This window comes from Echinops telfairi, unplaced genomic scaffold (genome assembly GCF_000313985.2).
Source record: "Echinops telfairi isolate 266 unplaced genomic scaffold, ASM31398v2 ScPeMD7_7458;HRSCAF=8496, whole genome shotgun sequence".
Taxonomy (NCBI): Eukaryota; Metazoa; Chordata; class Mammalia; order Afrosoricida; family Tenrecidae; genus Echinops; species Echinops telfairi.
The window spans coordinates 49,132,244-49,133,890 of NW_022111358.1; the positions used below are offsets into that span (position 1 = coordinate 49,132,244).

The following is a 1,647-nucleotide window of genomic DNA, read 5'->3' on the forward strand; positions in this document are numbered from 1 at the left end:
TATGTTGCCCCACGTCGGTAGGGGCTGACAAGTCGGTGCTGTGACCCTGGGTATGAAGGACACACCGCCCGGCCCGGCGCCAGCTTCACCCCTTTCCTTCTGTTGGAGCCCAGGGTTGCAGCCACGGTGTCCGTCTGTCTGTCCATCCATCCAGGCCTTCCTCTTTTCCGCCCTCCCCCCTCCACTTTACTGGTACGACATCCTTCCCCAAAGACTCGTCTCTCCTGACAATGCGTCCAAAGTGCAGAGACGCGGACTCTTGGCCTCCTTCCCCAAGGGGAGCACGGCCCGCACCTCTTCTCCTGGCCGCCCAGGGCTTTCAGCATTCTTGGAAATCACATTAAAACGTAATCCTAACAAAACACATCTGTTGAACCCTAGCTGGTGCGGTGGGTTATGTGTTGAGTTATTGCAAGGCCTGCGGTTCCAAACTCCGTGGGAGAAAGATGAGGCTGTCGGCTCCTGTCAAGATGTACAGTCCCCGAAACCCAGCGGGGCTCTCCTCTGTCCTGTCGGTCCGATGAGTCAGGAGGGACCCCATGGCCGTGAGTCTGGGAAAGAGTCCGCAGGCTGTCATTGCAACGGGTGATCCCGGTCAACGTTACCTTCGTCCTTCTGGGAAGAGGGCCTGGTGCCTCTCCGTGGGCATCACCGCAGGCCAGGTACTCGGTGGCCATGTGCAGTCGAGGCCCTGGACATGAGGGCATGGGGGCTTCCGAGTCCCAGGCTGAAGGAGTACCTAGAGCAGTGGTTCTCAACCTGGGGGTCGAGACTCCCCTGGGGATCTAACGACCCTTTCACAGGGGTCGTCTGAGACCGTGGGAAAACACATATTCCCGATGGTCTTAGGAACTGAGACACCGCTCCTCTATCCGTCTCCAGGCAGGTCCGCCCACATGCAGATACGCCCACCTACGAGTACCAGGTGTGAAGTCTGTTACCCATGCTACACCATGCTTCAAGACAAAAGTTCATTTATTTGTCATTAGAAATAAATATGTCACAATATATAATTACATGTTGTTTTGTGATTCATCACCACGCTTTCATGATGTTCAATTTGTAACAATGAAAATACATCCTGCATAGCAGATATTGACAAGAGGATTCATCACAGTAGCAAAATGACAGTGATGAAGTAGCAACGAACATAATTTTATGGTTGGGGGGGTCACCACCACATGAGGAACTGTCTGAAAGGGTCGCGGCACGAGGAAGGTGGAGAACCACTGACCTAGAGACTGCCCATTGGAGCCTTTGCGGTTTCACCTCTGGTGATAGGAGGTGGGGGGCGAGGGGGGGCGCAGCTCAGCTGTAGCCGCAAAGTGACCCCGGAGGCTGGACTTGTGTCTGGGGTGCTGTGGGCATTTCCTGCTTGGTGTGGGCGGTCCCGACACTGGGTGTGGTGGAGGTGCCGCTCCCAGGCGTCCCCACCTGGCAGATTTAGGAACGCTTGGGACCAGGGTGGGGAAGAACGATCCCAGAGAGGGCTACTGCGCTGCGTCCCAGGGTCTGCGAGGGGCGTCAAGAAGGTGTTGGCTAGAAATGGGGGCTCCCTCCACAGGCTGTTCTCTGAGGTGGGAGTGGGCACACACACACCCCTGCTCCCCCCCACCCCAGCTCTAGCCCTGCCCCCTTCCTCCCTCC

At 56.8% G+C, this 1,647-nt stretch overlaps 1 protein-coding gene across 1 annotated transcript in view; it reads right to left on the minus strand.

The window, feature by feature from the left end:
* Positions 1 to 649, minus strand: part of CBX4 (chromobox 4) — a 22,717-nt gene extending 22,068 nt beyond the window's left edge. The window contains exon 1 of the mRNA XM_004709111.2: positions 606 to 649. Within this exon, the coding sequence (XP_004709168.2) occupies positions 606 to 649 (44 nt within the window). The remainder of the gene's footprint in view (positions 1 to 605) is intronic.
* Between the last annotated feature and the right edge of the window lie 998 nt (positions 650 to 1,647).